At 37.2% G+C, this 14,982-nt stretch overlaps 1 protein-coding gene across 1 annotated transcript; it reads left to right on the forward strand.

The window, feature by feature from the left end:
* Positions 1–1,923: 1,923 nt before the first annotated feature.
* ANKRD7 (ankyrin repeat domain 7) lies at positions 1,924–8,580 on the forward strand (the record flags this gene model as incomplete). Its single annotated transcript, XM_080936496.1, has 6 exons — positions 1,924–2,165; positions 3,104–3,218; positions 3,374–3,547; positions 4,332–4,438; positions 4,974–5,111; positions 8,468–8,580. The coding sequence occupies 6 exons, from the start codon at positions 1,924–1,926 to the stop codon at positions 8,526–8,528; spliced, it is 837 nt and encodes a 278-aa protein (XP_080792622.1). The 3' UTR covers positions 8,529–8,580.
* Positions 8,581–14,982: the final 6,402 nt, after the last annotated feature.

Genomic DNA, 14,982 nt, shown 5'->3' on the forward strand with positions numbered 1-14,982 from the left:
TCCTGAATGTCACAAAAGAACACTCATGGTATGCACTCACTGATAAGCAGATACAAGCCCCAAAATCTCAAAATGTCCATGGAACAATTCACAGACTTTATGAAACTCAAAACGAAGAAAAGCCAGAATGTGGGTGCCTCAGTTCTTAGAGGGAGAACAAAACACTCACAGGAGGAAATACAGAACAAGGATTGGAAAAAAGATCATCCAGAGACTGCCTCACCAGGGAATCCACCCCATATGCAGCCACTAAACCAAGCACTATTGCTGATGCTAAGTAGTGCTTACTGGCAGGAACCTGATATGGATGCCTCCTCAGAGGCTCTTCCAGAACCATAGTGATACAGAGGAGGATGCTGGTAGCTAACCATCAGACTGAACACAAGGACCCCAATGAAGGAGCTAGATAAAGAACTGAAGGAGCTGAAAGGGTCTGCAACCCCATGGGAAGAACAAAATCATCAACTAACCAAACCCTCCACAGCTCCCAGTGACTAAAACATCAACCAATGAGTTCGAATGGAGAGACCCATGGCCCCAGGCTCATATGCAGCAGAGGATGGCATTCTCTGGCATCAATGGGAGGAGAGGCCTTTGGTCCAGTAAAGACTTGTTTTCCCAGTGTGGGGAAACGGCAATATGCTGAGGTGGGAGAGGGAGGTTGGGAGAGGGAACACCTTCATGGAGGCAATTGGAGGGGGATGGGATTGGGGGAAGGGAATAACATCTGAAATGTAATGCAGAGCATATCCAAAAAAAAAAAAAAAAAAAAAAAAAAAAAAAAAAAAAAAAGATACTGGCCTTTAATAAGAATATGGACATATAATCTACATGAAAAATATGTTAAAATGGGTTTCTGGTTGTTTCTTTTTCTTTCTTTCTTTCTTTCTTTCTTTCTTTTTTTTTTTTTTTGTTTTGCTTTCCTAAGATGCAGGTAATTAGGTAGGCTTATTTGACTCGTACAGAATTTCTCCACTTTCATTCTCAAACAGTTAGGAAGCAAAGCCATTAAGCCAAGGAACTTTGGAGAGAAATGATGAAAGACTGGAAGTAAAAGGGACACCATTTAGGCCAGGGAAATAGTTCAATGGTGATGGACAGAGTGACGCTCTCCTGTAAGGTCATGTTCTTGAACTGAAAACGAGAACAGCAGCATGGTGGTGGGTTTTCCATTGTCATATTCAGAGTCTCAGAGCAGACACAGCAGTTCAGAGTTTACTATGGCTTAGGTTTATGGGCATAAGCAGGGGAGGCATATTCACTGACCACATTTGCATGAAGGGATCTTACTGAATGGAATTAAGACTCATTAAGTAGAACATGGAAGACATAGGGAAAGGCGGACAAGGGCAGGGAAAAGCGATAGAATAAATGAGCCTTAAGATACAGAAAGTTCAATAGTCAGAGGACTTTTAAGTTTTGACTACATGAGTTAAGGTGGAACGTGAGGAAATTGAGATCATCCAGAGATGGTAGTCATTGGTAAAGACAACCTATAGCACATGGCCATGCAAGTGAAGACAGCATCACGCAGATCTACCATCTTCATCCCAATCTCAGTTGCTTAAATTACAAGCTATTAAGTCCATTCTTGAAGGAAAATGGACTATAAATTAATCGGTTTCTCTCCAGGCTCAGGATTTAATGGCAAGAGTATGTATGTGGTCGTAGAACCCAAATCAGTCACGTATGAAAATCCAGTTCCACTAACTCGATCACAATGAAGATTGCAGCTGCGCAGTAGAAGCCCCACACAGTTTCTAGGCAACAGATTTATCTGCTTTGGTCCATGGCTATAGCCAGGGAAAGATTCCTGTTTGCACAGAACTACGGATTTGGTCAGATATAGAGGCAGTGCTTGTGACAGTGCCTGGGCTGTTGGTTAGGATTCCCGGGAACATCTTAATTAGAGATCTTCTTACCATGAAAAAGCTCTTCCCCTTCAGGGGAAAGAGGAAGAAAGATGATTCTCACAGACGCTCCTCAGAACTGTCCACTAGCCTGGCCAGTACCGCGCCCATCCTGACTACAGATGGGGGATATCATTTTCGAGATAAGCACTTAAAGAAACTCCATAAAGCTGCTTCAGTTGGCAATGCGCAGAAGCTGAAGGAGTACCTTGACCGCAAGAAATACGATGTGAACGGGAGGGACAAAAGAAGCAGGTGACCAGAACCTGGGATCTAGAGGGACATTAGGAAGGACAAGCTGGGACAGCTGGCTGTTCCAACCATAGAGAAAGCATGTCAGGGCTGTGTAACATTGGAAGACGTTCTGCATTTTCCTGAACGGAGTCACTGTCTTTCACAAGCTCGATCGAACCCTTCTCTCTCCCCTTTAGTCCCTGCTTGCTCACTATTTTCTCTTTTGCTTCTTGGCATGTGTTGTGCCCCACGGCGGGTAGGGTGAGGAAGGGTTTATCAACAAGGCACTTACTAAGTCTTTAAGACCTGGACATAAAAAGAAACTTGATAATTTTACATAACACAACAACATTCCTTGTGTTACACATTTATGTTTAAAAAAATATTTTTTATTTGTATCTCTGTCTGAGTTTATGTGTGCCATGTCCTTGTTGAGGCCAGAAGAGGGCACTGGATCCCCTGGTCTTGGAGGTGGTGAATATACATGTAGCAAACTTATTTATTTTATCACAGATTTCACACACTGCCTACTTTACATAGTTGTTACATATATTTGCAATGCAGGAAATGTCAATACTACTTAATGGGCAGGAAGTCTTTGATATTGCCCTTTCTGTTAGTGATGTTTACGTTTTGGAGAGCATCGTGTTGAGGTGTCTTATTTTATCATCTGTTCTGAAGTCTAGATACCAATTTTTTTTTTTTTTTTTTTTTTTGTTTAAAATCAGGAAGAAAAACTTTTTCAATGTAGTAGAGCCAATTTTTCTTTAAAGTGATATTCGATTTTCAAGACATTCATTTAGCCTCTTAAATTCATTGAAATAAATTATAATTAGCATACTTTTCATTAAATATAAACAAGGACAAAACAAATGTATTGATATTTAATTCTGCTTGTTCATGGGTATAATAAATAACTGGGATGCATCTCTAACTTCATTTTTATTGTGTCAATATAGAACACTTTTGCATTTCGCCTGCGCTAACGGACATACATATATTGTCTCCCTCTTAATTGAGAATCAATGCAAGATTAATGTCCAGGATAGTGAAAACAGAACTCCATTGATTAAGGTGTGTTCCATTTTCCTTCTTTTGAGGTGGAGTGTGTTTGAGCACTTCTCCTAGTTAAATGTTACTGGTTCTCCTGCTTTCTGTTGTAACAATAAATATTAGTTTATATATAAAACAGGAAGTTGTTCACTCATTTATTTTTGTTCCACTGGCAGGCAGTAGAGGGTCAGCAGGAGAGTTGTGCTACAGTTCTTCTACACCATGGAGCAGACCCAAATCTTCGAGATATTTATAGTAACACTGCTCTTCATTACGCTGTTCGTGGCCAAAATATCTCATTAGCCAATAAGTTGCTTAAGTACAAAGCCAATCTTGAAGCCAAGAATAAGGTAGGCATCTATGAAAGGAAATGTGCATTTCAGAAAGCTACTAAGTAGAGTGTTCATTGCAGATAATCCATATAACAAAACATTCATCTTAATACAGAGAATGAGTTTGTCAAACTGAATTGAGAGAATAGGTTATCAAAGTCTGTTAATTTCCTTCCTTAAAAGTGTTTGCATTTCATTGTAGACCTGAATCCTGATGTGCAAAGAGCATAGTTATCAGTGATAACTTTCATACCAGATAAAAATGTTTGAGTTCCTTATAAATTAGTATTAACATAAAATAATAAGCCTCATCTTTTAATTAGTACTACATAATAGTAAAAGAGCTGAACTAAAAATTAGTTATTATACTAAAAGTAACCTTATTCTCCCTTTGAACCTTAGTGAATATAACTAAAAAATAATTTTAAAAAAGCATCTTGTCACTTTGTTTTAGTGATATTCTGTGTTATTAGATAAAACTCTATAGAAGCAATTATACATAATTGCATATACATTTGAAATAATGGTATGCAAAGCTTATATAAATGATATTCATCACTTGATAACTTCACACTTATGGCTTGCATTAAGCCTCAAATACAATGTCTTTTAAAAATGTATCAGCATGACCTTAATTTGTTTGTTGCTATTTAAAGTCAGATATTTTTAGGTATTAAAATCCTTTAAAAATGGAAGCATATTTTCAAGAGTCTCTTATGAACATACTTCTAAAAATGCACTTAAAACAAAAGCACACAACTAAAAATTATTTTATGTAATTATTTTGAAATAATATTTACAGGATGGCTACACCCCGCTTTTACTTGCTGTTGCTGAAAATAATGAGAATATGGTAAAATTCCTTCTGAAGAAAGGAGCAAATGTAAATGCATCAGATAGAAACCGCAGGTATAGTATAATAAATAAAGCCAAATATGATGTCACATAATTGCAGCATATTAATAAGACCATGGAAATATGAACATATTCATTTCCATGTCTGTGATATTTTGATCTCATGTTATGATTTAGGAAAAATTACATATACTTCTCAAGTATTCTTTTATTTTCAATTTGTGAGATCAAACTGCTTAATCATATGGGTACCTTTAAGTTATTGTCATCATTTATAATAACTTTTGAATTTTATGTAGAAGCCAGTGTTATAGTTAATGGACAGAGGAACTAGGGTGACCCTCCTGTAGAATTTTGAGGCATCTTGAAAGCAGGAGGTTTCCAGGAGACAGTTTGAAAACCACCGAGTCATCTGTTTCCTAGTGACTACAAGTGTTTAGGTACCTTCTTATGGTCTGTCATTGCTGTTCAGTTTGGAGCAGACCAGCCCAATGTTTTCTGTTTTCTCCATATCTCACTTCTTAGGGGTAGAGGACCTATATTTGAGTAGTAAGTTGAGAAGAACAAATTTGTCAATGTCTTGCTCCAGAACAGCTATCATGATTGCTCTGATTGTTGAACCAACAAATTCTGTAAAACTCCTTCTTCAGCACGATACGGACCTAGCACACAGAGATATTTATGGATTTACAGCTGAGGAATATGCTTCGTTTAATGGCTTTAGTATGTAAGTGACACTTTCAGACTTTTAGTAACTATGCAAAGTATGATTTTGAGATACACAGAATGACTTCCCAAAATACAACTTTTAGACGCTAATAGAAGGGGAGAGTATATAAGTACAAACAGTGGAATTTCCAGAGAGCCTTCATCATTTACATTTATAGAACCAGTATAAGAGTTATCTGTTATATGAATGACCGCACTGCAGTGGCGGTGATGTCAAACATGCCAGGACAACTTCCTGCTCACCATCTGTATTTAACTAGTAGATTTGAAGAACAGATGATAGATCTACTCATCCCTTTAATTACTTTTATTCTTAATAATTTACATAATATAGATTATAAGTACTTATTTTACTTTTTACTTCAATTTGATGATTCAGAATTCTGAAGTATATTCACATTATACGTATAAGACAAAGATTCCCAAGTATTTTGATTTCTAATAGTCAATGAGAAAATAAGATGCGAAACACTGAAATTTAATGGTATCTATCAAGAATATTATTTCTTTCAGATTTTTCTAATTTTGTGGAGTACAGGCTTTTGAAGTAAGATTTAACAGTTTTTATGAATTTCCTCAGTGTCTGTTGCTGGGTCTCCTTTTCGGATAGTCTTATTTGGATATTGTCTTTTTGTCTTCTAGTTAGTTTGGATAAGAGTTTCTCTTTCTTGTTGATTTTCCTGAAGAACCAAACTTTTTGTTTCATTGATTTTTTTGTAGTGTTCTTGTTGTTTCTATTTTATTGGCTTTATCCCCAATTTGATTATTTCTTGCCATGCACTGTCCTGAATGATGTTGCCTCTTTTGGATCTAGAGTTGCTACATATGCTGTTAAGTTACTAGTATGAGATCTCTCCATTTTTTTTTTAATGTAGGTACTCAGTTATATGAACTTTCCTCTTAGCAGTCCTTTCATTGTGCCACATAAGTTTGAGTATGTTGTACACTAATTTTTGTGGAATTCTAGGAAGGATTTTTTTTCCTGTACCCATTTCTTTTCATTCAGTAGAGAATTGATCAGTTTCAATGAGATTGTCAGCTTTCTGTTGTTTCTATAGTTGAAATCCAGCTTTAATCAAAACATGGTGTTCTGATATGATTTCAGGGATTATTTCCATTTTACTTTATATATTGAGACTTGATTTGTAATTGAGTTTGTGGTAAACTGTGGAGAACGTTCCGAGAGGTGCCGAGAAGGCATATTCTTTTGCCATTAAGTGAAACGTTGTGTAGGAATCTGTTACATCTATTTGTTTCCTAACATCCATTATTTCCAATATTTCACTGTTTAGTTTTCATCTGGATGATCTGTCCATTTGTGAAAATGTGATAGCAAAGTCTCCCACTATGAATGTGCATTTAACCTTTAGGAATGTTTCCTTTTCTCTTACTAACATAGATGCCTGTGTGTTTAAGGCATAGATTTTAAGAACTGAAATGTCATCTTGGTCAATCTTTCCTTTGATGGGTATGGAGTGTCATTCTCTGTCTCTTTTGGTTTGATGTCTATTTTGTTAGATATTAAAATGGTTACACCAGACTGATTCTCATGTCCATGTGCTTGGAAAGTCTTTCCTTAGCCCCTTATGCTGAGGTAATATCTACCTTTGTGGTTTGTTTCTTGTATGCAGTAGAAAGATGGATCCTGTTTTCACACCAATTCTGGTAGTCTGTGTCTTTTCATTGGGAAAGTGAATCCATTGATATTTAGAGTTTTCAATGACCAATGATTGCTGATTCCTATTACTTTGTTGTTGTTGTTGTTGTTGTTGTTGTGTGTGTGTGTGTGTGTGTTTCCTTCTTTTGGTTTCGCTGATATGCACTTATTTTGTTTTCATAGGTGTAGTTAACCTCTTTGGATTGGAGGTTTCCTTTTGGTATCTTCTGTAGAGCCAGGTTTGTGGATAGATTTTGTTTAAATTTGACTTTATCATGAAATAGTTAGTTTCCTACATTTATTGTGACTGAAAGTTTTCCTGGTTATAGTAGTCTGGGTTGGCATCCATGCTCTCTTTGAGTCTATAAGATATCTCTTCAGTCCCTTCTAGCTTCCAAGTCTCTGCTGAGAACTTGGGTATAATTCGAATATGTCTACCTTTATATGCCTCTTTCTTTTACAGCTTTTCATATTCTTTCTTTGTTCTGCATATTTAGTGTTTTGATTTTTATGTGGCAGGGAGGCTTTCTCTGATCTGGTCTATTTGGTATTCTGTAGGCTTCTTATACTTTTGCAGGCATGTTCTTCTTTAGGTTAGGAACATTTTCTAATACAATTTTGCTGAAAATATTTTCTGAGCTTTTCTCCTCCTCCTCCTCCTCCTTCATCCTCTCCCCACCCCCTCTTCTATTCCTATTATTTTTAGGCTCATTCTTTTCACAGTGTCCCTGATTTCTTTGGTGTTTTGTGTCAGAAACTATTTTAGATTTAACATTTTTTTGACTGTCATATTGAATTTTCTACACCTGAGACTCTCTCTTCCAGCTCTTGTATTCTTTTGGTTATGATTGAGTATAAAGTTTCTATTTGTTTAACTGGATTTTCCATTTCCAGAATTCCCTGAGTTTGTGTTTTCTTTAATGATTTTATTTTTATTTTCAAGTCTTCAACAGTTTTACTTAATTCCTTTGCCTACTTGCTGAGTGTTTTTTTTTTTTTTTTGGTTTTCTTTAAGGTATTTATTCATTTCCTCTTTAAGGATGTCCATCACCTTCTTGAAATTGAGTTTAAGGTCTTTTTTTTTTTTTCTCTGCTTCGGCTGTATTGGAATATCCAGGGCTTGCTTGTAGTAGGATAGTTGAACTCTGGTGGTGCCATATTTTCCTGGAAGTTTTTGATTGTGTTCCTATGTTGACTTCTAGATATCTGAGTTTGGAGTAATTATGGGTTTTGGTGCTGATTTCTAACTTTGTCTTTGTTAGATGGATTCCCCCCCCCCCTTGATTCCCTGGTCTTTTGACTGTACTGGCCTACATTTCTGGTGGCCAGTAAGTCTTCTGGTCTAGTACAGAGCCTCTACCACTGCTGACTGACTTATGGGTTTCTGGAGTTCTGGGAATTGGTGTGGCTTTTAGTAGAACAGAAGCACCCATGGGAGCTGTACGCTGGGGTGTGGTGAGGAGAGGTGGGAGATTTTAAGAGAAGGCTGGGGAGGCTCTGAGCTTTATGAGTAACTTTAAAAAATATATTTGCAACAGGGGTGGCAGAGAGTGGGACCACATAAAATAAAATGGTGCCTATTAACAGGGAGACTTGAGAGGGAAGTGTAAGGAGAAACACTGGAGAAGGGTTAAATTTAATAATATGACTAGAAATTTTATGGATTTCACAATTTATGTATATTCTCTTATGTATAGGTATCATCAGATAATTGCCAATAATGAGAAAAAGAAGAAAACTGAGCAAACAGCTTGCTGACTAAGCAGTTTTTCTTATTTCTTTATATTTTCTTTCAAAAAAGTAAACAGTCTTTTCCTTTTAAAGCAATATTTAACTATTGGAACTAAAATTTTCCTCTTTTGAAATCATAAATAATTTTGAAGAACTTCTTCATTAACATTTTATGACAGCCTATGCACTAAAAATTAAAAATTATATGGTAAAATTCTATGTTCTTTGGTCTCTTCAATTGTTATAAGCAGCAAACTTTTTGTATGTTCAGAAGATATAAAAACACCAGAAAATGTTAAGTTTATTAGCTAGATACTTAGGATAAATACTGTTGGCAATTAATATAATAAAGTCATGATATAAAATTAAAAATTAAGGAACAATTGAGAAACTGAATTTACCTGTATGTACAAAAACAATTTGCATAATCATTTCAAAAATACATAGAGGTATTTAGGTGCATAAATTACACACACACTTCTCTCTCTGTGTACATATGTCTATAGAGACTTATTAGTTAGATGAAGCATTACGTCCCGGAAATATTCTCTGTTTTCATCATTAATCATGTTTTGTATACCCATAGTACAGGAAATAGAAAAATAGTGTGCATAAAGAATTCACAGCTGGCTGTTCTATTCTGCTTTTGATTGCTGTCACGAAGTACCCCATGGAAACAACTGAGGAGCAAGGGTTTATTGCCCCTTCTCGACCTCTGGGTCAGTGAGTACAGTCATCCTAATTGTCTCTACTGTTTCTGGGCCAATAGTGAAGCAGACTATGAGAGTGAAGCTACACTCAAAAGGAGAGTTTAATATTACTTGCACTTGGACCACTAACTCAACACTTTGCTCTGGGTGACAGTGAAATTTCAGAAGGGAGAAAAACAAACAAAACCAAAAACCACAAAACAAAAAAACCTACCTGACAGATCTTGGCATTAAGGCAATTGATATTTAATTTCCAGTGTGGTTTCAGTATGTGGTCCCTAAATGAAAGCACTTCCTGGACCTCCTCAAAACCAGCCCAGAAGATACTAATCAATATCGGGAGATGTTCTTGGATGTCAAGACCAGAGAAGAACTATGCTAAATAGCCAACACATAACACAGCCTCTTGAAAACACTAAATGGATCCAAAGCAACAGTATTGCTGAGACTGAGAACCCCATTCTATATTCTCTGCTGTCAGTTATGAGAAAAGCAAAAAGCAGAAGGTTCTCAGTATTCTTCGTGTTCAGTGTGTGTGTCCTAGAGTCTTTTCCAATTGTATATGTGTGCTGTGCTTCTGCCATTTAAAGAAGAAAGTGATGATCAACAAAGGCCAGGATGGCACAGCAGCTAAAGGAAGCTGAAAGGAGAATTCTGACTTGAGTTTTAAAGGAAAAGGAATTTCTCTAGCTCTTGTGGCCCAAACTTTCTCAACTATAAAGGTTAATTAGTGATAGAGGGGACCCCATGGAGAAGACATTACTGGGTCTTAATGTCAGGTTATTATTAGTGGGGAAGAAGAAATTTGAGATGGATCTTGAATATGTGAAATTTTGACACTGGACATAGTAACAATTATGTGTGATAGGAAAAAAATCATGTGTTTTTTATTCTTTTGAAAAAAATCATTGAATTTTTGCTTCTGGGGAATGCAAACATGCAGGTAGGATGCTCACATACCTGGGCTGACTTTAATTATTTAAGCTTAGCTTTTCCATTTTTTAAACACTTCTCTGCACATTTTATGTGTCCTCTATGTGTTTAAATTCTTAGACCACTGTTAAAGATTGAGTGACTTTTTGATGTGACTGATAATATCTAAAATGGAACACAGTTTCTTTAACAAATCTTAAAAATAACTATTTAATAAAGCCATAATTAGAGACGATCTGAATAGACTACTTTTCTACTCCCACACACAGCACAACTTCCAGAATCTACTTCCTAAACTCACCCTCCCCCTTTCCCTCCCTAACCAGTCCACCCACAATTAACACAGACTTTGAGCTTTTTCTTGGAAGAATCAGTTAGGGCACAAACCATGACTAAGGTCCATGAAAGGAAAAAAGGTTCCATTTTTTTCTGATGTTTTAAAGTGACTCTATGAGCTCTGTCCAGCTCTGCCACACAGGCCACTGGACCAGCTTCATTTGTTTAACTCAGTAAAACCTGTCTAGGTTTTCTTGACTTTACACATAAGTAATCCCTCCTCCAATGGGGATTCTTGGCTGTTAACTTGACTACATCTGGAACTAAAACTCAAAATTGGAGGGGAAATCTGTAAGGGATAAGGGATATTTTGTTTAATTTGATATAGGAAGATCTACTCCTAATTTGGATCTCTGAACTAAGAAGACACACCTTTCATTCAGAACTTTCAACGTGGTAAAAGACTCTCTTTTAGTCTGGAGCACACCTTCTGTTGTAAACCTAATAATGGCATGGAGAAAGAAAGCATTTTTTCTTTGCCTGTTTGCCTTCAGCCAAGTAGCACATCTGTCCCTTCACTGACAGAGTTGTCTACTTTAGGATTCCAGTGTATACTGAAGACCAGTTGAGATACCCATACTTGTGAACTGAGAAAGCTAGTTTGCACTACTCTTTTATGGCCTGTATATTAGTGTGTTAGAACCACAAGGTTCGTGTCCTGACTATGTGGATGACGAACAGGAATATATCAGTGTAAGCCAAATAAATTCTCTTCCTACCCTACTTGCTTTTTGTTTATGTTATATCACACCAAGAGAAATACAATCCAAGACACTTCAGTTTGTTGAGATACACAACTTTAAGGTAGGTTGTCCTCATTTGTTATGGGTTCTACCAGTACAACCTATTCCAGAGTCCTCCTTTTAGCTCTCCAATCGGTACAGTTCAGAATTACTGTTTTGGGATACAACATATAGGAGCCTAGGAAGAAAAAAACCTTAACTTCCCTAATGTTCTTGTTCCATTTAAAGATTCAGGAAAGTAAATGAGGCCTTAAGTATCCACAAGCAAAATGATGGCATCTCTCTTGAGTTGAAGTGAACTTATAACCCTCATTTTTTTCCTTTACTGTTTTTCTTATTTACAAAGATCATCATTTTCAGTTTTCTGTGGGTTTAAAGCAAAACTCACTTCACTAGCTCTCTCCAAAATTCACACAGTACTAGGTTTGTTTGTTTTTTCTCCTGTTTAAAGTTTTGAGACTAAAAGTTGTTTAGCAAATACTTGTTCTCTTTCCTGACCGTTTTTATTCCACACTGAGATCACTAGCGATTTGCTATAACCTCAAGAAGTTTGAGTGAAAGTGCAGGTTTCCAGAAGCCCATGACTGCCTTATTCATCATATCCTAAAAACAGCACACTTGGTACTTTGTAAGCATTAGGCTCAACATAAGATGCACATGTACAGATCTCAGTTCAAGACTAGCAGATACCAGGAATACAGCTGTGCCTTGCAGAGCCTTGGACAGCACCATGTCCATTTATCACAAGCAAGAAGTGGACAAGAAGTGGAAGTTTCTTTTTTTCTTATCAGGATGACCAAGATATCTGATCCTACTTCTCTGTCCTAGACCAAAATCATATTCTTACCTGAAGCTGACTTCTTTGTTCTAGTCCAAAAATTGCTTCCTGCTTGAGCTTATTTCCCTGTCCTGGCCCAATGTCAAATTTCTGCCAAGAAGCCCAAATGTTCTCCACATCTCCCCCTTTTTTATTTCATACACAAGACTATGTCTGTCATTGGATTTTCTGACAAGAATGACTTCTTTACCTGTCATGGAATAAGCATTATAAAAACAATGCATTTCTGATATAGGGTGGTAAGGATTTGTGCAGACTCCTACTCATCATTGGCTGCCAGCCTATTAAGTTAATAACTCCATCTGGGGTCCATTTTTAGCTTCAAGCCATGTATTTTGGCTTGCCAACATGGTGAGAATGTTAAAGGTAAGCTTTATCACAACAGGCAGGAATAAAAGTATTCCAAGGATGCAAGGGTTAGCATGATCAAGCAATATATACACACCAGTTTTGAAGCTTGGCCAAGATGGAAATATTGACCTCAGGCCATGAATAATCTTATCAGCAATATCTGCATCATCAAAGCTCATTGGAGGAGAATTTTTCAAATTTATAATATCAGTATGCAAAGTTAAAACATCCAAAGAGGTTTTAGAAGTATGCCAAATACTTGGCAAGTGTATTTGAATTTTTTCCTAATTACAGTGACTATCATAAGTTTTAGAAGTAACAGGAATTCACTGGTATTTGGCATGACACTCAAGATGGCTACTTACTCTTAAACTCTGAACCTCTTTTCCAATAATTTGAATAGCATCATAAAGAGCATCAATCCATTGTTACAAACACCTATCTAAATCCTCTTGAATACTCAGAGGATAAGTAGCATATTTTGCTAAATTATTAACAGAAGTAGCTGCCTTATCTTCTTGTGTCAAAGCAATTGTAGAAGCAGTGGTGTTGGCTATTAATGTATTAGTTAAAGCTGTTATACCAGCAATAATCAAGCTCACTACCCTATTGCTTCTGCTTAAATACTGACCCACTTCAAGTATTTGCAAGTCTTTTTCAGAATACTAAGGTCCTGTAATACTCACAGGCAATAAAACAAAAGCTGGTTGATAGACAACCGTAACAGACATGCCAGATTTCAACATTAACACAATTAGAAAGTGTGCAGTCAATGCAACTTCCATTAAATACTGTGGAAGAATCAAAAATAATTTTAATATGACCAATTAATAAAAGATTGGGAGTCTTAACACATACACTAACCCTTGTTCAAAATCCAGATTCTGTCCCAAAGAGGTCAGGAATTACATATGTAAGCATCAACAACAGAATACAAGAGAGAAGAGAGAATCTCTGGTATAGAAGATACCTTAGAAGAGATTGACATAACTGTCAAAGAAAATCCAAAACATAAAAAACTCCTAACCTCCTTTCCTGGGTTTTCCATTTACCAGGGTTACCTCCATTTTTGTTTTCTTTATTGTTTCTACTTCCATTTTTAGGTTGTGGACTGCTTTATTCAATTCCTTCACCTGTTTGTGTTTTCCTGTATTTCTTTAAGGGATTTGTTTCCTCTTCTAAGGGCTTCTACCTGTTTTCCTGTGTTTTTCTTTATTTTTTTTCAGTGAGTTATTTATATCCTTCTTAAAGACTATTATCTTTACGAGATAGGATTTTAGGTCAGCTTCCTGATTTTCAGGTGTGTTGGTTTATCCAGGGCTTGCTATGGTGGGAGAACTGGGTTCTGATGATGCCAAAGTATAGTGCCTTCTGTTGCTTATGGACTTGTGCTTGCTTCTAATCATCTGTTATCTCTGGCGTTAGATGGTTTGGGTGTCTCTGTCTTGAACCTGCCTCTTGTGTTTTTGGGTTGCTGCAGGTCTCCTGGTAGGCCTGTGGCCCTTTCTGTAGTAGACTTTCTGTGAGGACTTCAGACTCTGGGGTCTTCAGAAGTGACCTGTTGCCCTTGCTGCAGTGACTAGGAGGAGTTCAGACTGTGGTGTCTTCAGAGGAGCAGACAAGCTGGTCACCTGCCCTGGCAGAAGGAGTTGGCTGGCCAGGAAATGGAATTCGGGAGTCTGGGGGCGGGGGTGATGGGTCCTAAGACCACTGAGCTCCTTGGGATTCACAGCAACTGTGGCTTTTTGGGAGGGTCCCTTACCAGTTGCCCTGCATTCAGTGGACCTCCTAGGAGGCCTTCAGCCTGCGATGTCTTCAAAGGAGCTGAAGTGAAAGTTTTTTACTCATTGAGACTTTGGGATTGTTTATTGCCATCACAGTAAGCTGACAAATTCAGGAACCTGGAGGACAGAGTCAGGGCGTGTGGCTCATCATTCGCACAGCACCCGGGAGAGATACTCCTTGTTCCACACCTGGATTGCAGACTTGTGCTTCCATTCATATATTTGTCCCACAGCATCTCAGTCTTTGCCTACTCACCAGTGTCCTGTACCATGAAGCAGCTGGTATTTCCTTACCAACAAAAATTGCAAGAGCTTGTCAGCTCTGCCACATGCACCTCACTTGCTGTGAATTGCCTCTGCATATTTTAGTAAAACAGTTTTCCTCATAAAAGATACTTTTAACAGGCACCAGGGGAAGGAACTTTCATAACCTATTATATAATATATGTGTTATATAATAAATAAACAATGCATATTATATCCTAGATTTTATTCTGTTGTCCATTCAAGGAAGTAAATGCTTCTTATGCAATTTATCACTTTTTTTAAAAAAGTGGTACTGATAGTCTTTTTACTTTTTAAGAGATTTATTACATATACAGCATTCTGCCTGCATGTATGCCTGCATGCCAGAAGAGGGCATCAGAGCCCATTACAGATGGTTGTGAGCCACCATGTGGTTGCTGGGAATTGAACTCAGGACCTCTGGAAGAACAGTCAGTGTTCATAACCTCTGAGCCATCTCTCCAGTCTTGATAATCCTTTCTTCAGAAAACATATTACTGG

Source organism: Micromys minutus (assembly GCF_963924665.1).
Source record: "Micromys minutus genome assembly, chromosome: 23".
Classification (NCBI taxonomy): domain Eukaryota; kingdom Metazoa; phylum Chordata; class Mammalia; order Rodentia; family Muridae; genus Micromys; species Micromys minutus.